Consider the following 3,254-nt stretch of genomic DNA (forward strand, 5'->3'; position numbering starts at 1 on the left):
TCACAGCGACTTGAATTTCTCTTCCCTCGGCTTAGGCTTTTTCATCAACAGCTTCCTAAGCTTCTCGTTCTCATCAACTCTTTTCTTTTCCTCAGCAGCCATTCTTTGATTAACTGTATGTCTCAGCATGTTATCCATGTCTTCACGTGCCTTTCGTTCTTTCTCAGCTTTCAACTTTTCTTCTTTCTCGATCTCTCGCCACTTAGATGACCATTGGCTTTCAGCATTCATTCCTTTCTGGAAACAGATGGTCACAACCTTCTGAAACTGCATAGCTTGCTCTTTGTCTTCAGCTTTAAATCCAATCTTGATCACAAATAAGCATTCAATATCTTTGGCCGAGCAGTTAACCAGCCACATAGGATTATACACATGAATATATCTGACTTCAGCTTCAACTCTGTAAGTAATCACAGCTTCAGTCGTCAAATAACTATACACCCAATACAAGAACCCTGTATGGAAATCTTGCTCCATCTTCGGCACAGGAATATTCTTGATCACTCTTGGCTTCTTTATGTTCAAGATAGTTTCTTCAATTCCAGTTTCAGGATCCACTCTCTTTACTTGCTTTGGGTAGTGAGGCTTCCAGAGCTTGAACCCTCTGAATGCTTCAAACTTCATCAAACCCCAGACGGGTATATCATACTTTCGGATAGGGTAATCCAACGTTCTAACCTGCGACAATTCCTCAACATCCCACCAGGGTAATGTCATGATATCCTGAATGTATTCAAAGTATTGAACACCAAACTCTCGCCTGATTGCATACACATTTACTTGAGGCAAGAATCCCCAACTGATAGATATCCCCGAGTGAAACATTCTGGTCTCTCTTATAATACTTCAATGGCTGCTTGAACTTTCTTTCTGTGTCTTTTCTAAACCACTTCTTGCGTTCTTCACGCTGTGGATCTTTTGTCGTACCATCAGAGTTTTTGTCTTTCAAGCATTCAGCAACTTTCCTTCTCAACTCATCTGCATTCTCTTGACTGAAAAATTCAACTAGTGTTGGAAAGTTGGACGTATCTATATCCACATTCTCTTCGTCGCTGCAGTCTTCAACCTCAACCCTATCATAATTATCAGCTTCATCAACATACTTGTACTGATACTCGGGCTGTTGGTTGACATCATATGCATTCAACTCTTCTTCAAAGTCAAATTTGAAATCGGGATCATCAATTTTCGTCAACTCGATAATCTCAGCCATTGTATACGTATGCCTGATCTCACCTTCCTCTACTTCAGGCTCTAGACGCAAGATTAACTTTTCAACTTTATCAACATTTTGATCATCCACTTGCTCCCCCTCACCTTCAGCACTTTCATGATCTTCATTCGCATCATCGTGAAGAAAATCATCAACATTTTGTTCAGTCGATGCTTCAGTGACTTTAATACCAGTACCACCCTGATCATCGTCATCATCATCATCGTCACTGTGACTGCTTGCAGAGAATACATCATCTGCATCATCAACTTTATCTTCATCATCATCCTCTTCGTCATCATCCTCTTCAACATCTTCCTCATCATTAATTACATCATCTATCAACACATCTTCTTCAAAAATTCCAGACACTGCAGATATCGGACGAGGATTCTGAACAGGGGACTAAGGAACAGTAGAAATAACTATTGCCCTTTCAACAACTTCACTAACACCTTCAACACCCTTTCCTTTAAACTTCATTTCAGCATCAATTTCAGCTTGACGTCGTGCTCTAACCTCTTCTACTTCTATCTCTTCAAACCTCTGCTCAACAGACTTTCCAAGCATATTTTCTAACACTTTATTCATCATGTATATCTCATGTTCTTTCATAGCTTTAGCAGCATCCAACTCTTTGTTCTTTAAATCGAAGTATTTGTTGTGCTCATCTCTGCGTGCTTTCTCTTCTTCCAACTCAGCGACTTTGACTTTAAGAATATCAATTTCAGTCTGATCAGCTTCAATTTTCTTTAACAAGGAAGTATTTTCAGATTCCACAGACTTTACACGCTTCTCTAACTTCTTTTCTCTATCCAACAACTTCTTATTCTCAACCAATACCTCTTCCATTTTCTTCTATAATCTCTTCACTTGTTCATCATTCGCAAATCCAAAATCTCCAATTTCTTCAAGAGTTAAACCCTCCGGAATAGTTGGAAATGTTTTGTAACAAGAAGAACCAGGTGTAGTTTGGACATGTGGTTGTGTAGACGGAGGTGTTTGAAAAATTTGTTGAGATGTAAAAACAGGTTGTTGTTCGTGTGGAGGTGTAGCAACATGAATATGTGGTGGTGAAAGATGTGGTGGAGATTGATGTGGTGGTGATTGGATAGGAGATGGTTGTCTTGGTGGTGATTGATGAAGTGGTGAATGAATTGGTGATAATTGATGTTGTGGTTCTGGTGGTGGTGTAGGTGGTTTACTTGGTTTTTGAACTGGTTTCTTTTTTAACAAAATTTTCAAACCCTTTGCCCTTGGAGTCGCAACTCTCTTTCTAGCAGATTGCTTCTTCCTCCCACCAGATGATGGAGGTGTTTGAGATTCTATCACATGTTCAGGACAAGGATTATACAACTCATCATCTTTATCTTCTTTCCTCTTTCTTTTAAGCTGATTTTCTTTTTCAATCTCAGCTTTAATTCTCCTCGCACGTTCTATTTCATCAATATCTTCATCATACGAACTTGATGAGCTTTTATCACCATCATCACCTTCTTCATTACCAGTTGCAAGTTCTTTATTGATAGCTTTTAACAACTTTGCAGACTCAGGAGTCAAACTAACTTGATCTCCTTCAACATTGCCTTCTGTTTCAGTTTCAGCTTCAGCTTCATCTTCTTCCGGTTCATCAACAAGCATGGTTTCAACCTTTTTCTTTTGACGCTTTCGTTTTGTTGGTGCACTACATCTGTTGATTCCGTCTAGGTGTCTAGGATCAGGTCTTACATCGTATTGTATAGCATAGGGCACGTTTTACGAGAAAACCGGAGTCTGTATAGGGTTTATAGCCTAGGATCGCTCATAGGGTCATAGAGTTCTTGGATCGCTTATTTGTCACATATGGTTCGCTTATATGGACATGTTTGGACCGCTCTTATGGACATAGGTCACATAAGCGGTCCCAAACCACTATATATAGGTGTCATTAGGGCGATCCACAGAACAGGTATGTGAAATTCCACGCCGAAGCTCTGCCGGTGTGACGATCGAGCTGTAAAACGTTTCATATCAATAAAACAAGCAGTTAGGAAGAGGAACA

At 39.7% G+C, this 3,254-nt stretch overlaps 2 protein-coding genes across 2 annotated transcripts; both read right to left on the reverse strand.

Annotated features, from left to right (window-relative positions):
* Positions 1-2,065, reverse strand: LOC110925069 (probable serine/threonine-protein kinase kinX). The gene is made up of 3 exons (XM_022169040.1): positions 1,667-2,065; positions 773-1,606; positions 1-723 (listed from the first exon to the last, which is right to left on the reverse strand). The coding sequence occupies exons 1-3, from the start codon at positions 2,063-2,065 to the stop codon at positions 1-3; spliced, it is 1,956 nt and encodes a 651-aa protein (XP_022024732.1).
* A 6-nt stretch (positions 2,066-2,071) lies between these two features.
* LOC110925070 (early nodulin-75-like) lies at positions 2,072-2,854 on the reverse strand. The gene has a single exon (XM_022169041.1). It carries the CDS (start codon positions 2,852-2,854, stop codon positions 2,072-2,074), a length of 783 nt encoding a protein of 260 aa, XP_022024733.1.
* Positions 2,855-3,254: the final 400 nt, after the last annotated feature.

This window comes from Helianthus annuus, chromosome 17 (assembly GCF_002127325.2).
Source record: "Helianthus annuus cultivar XRQ/B chromosome 17, HanXRQr2.0-SUNRISE, whole genome shotgun sequence".
NCBI lineage: Eukaryota > Viridiplantae > Streptophyta > Magnoliopsida > Asterales > Asteraceae > Helianthus > Helianthus annuus.

Coding starts and splice junctions, on each gene's coding strand:
- LOC110925069 (XM_022169040.1), bottom strand. CDS start 2,065: ATGGAAGAGGTATTGGTTGAGAATAAGAAGTTGTTGGATAGAGAAAAG. Junction 1,607..1,666: donor AAGGAAAGGGTGTTGAAGGT/GTTAGTGAAGTT, acceptor TCCCCTGTTCAG/AATCCTCGTCCGATATCTGC. Junction 724..772: donor TTCTTGCCTCAAGTAAATGT/GTATGCAATCAG, acceptor GAATACATTCAG/GATATCATGACATTACCCTG.
- LOC110925070 (XM_022169041.1), bottom strand. CDS start 2,854: ATGCTTGTTGATGAACCGGAAGAAGATGAAGCTGAAGCTGAAACTGAA.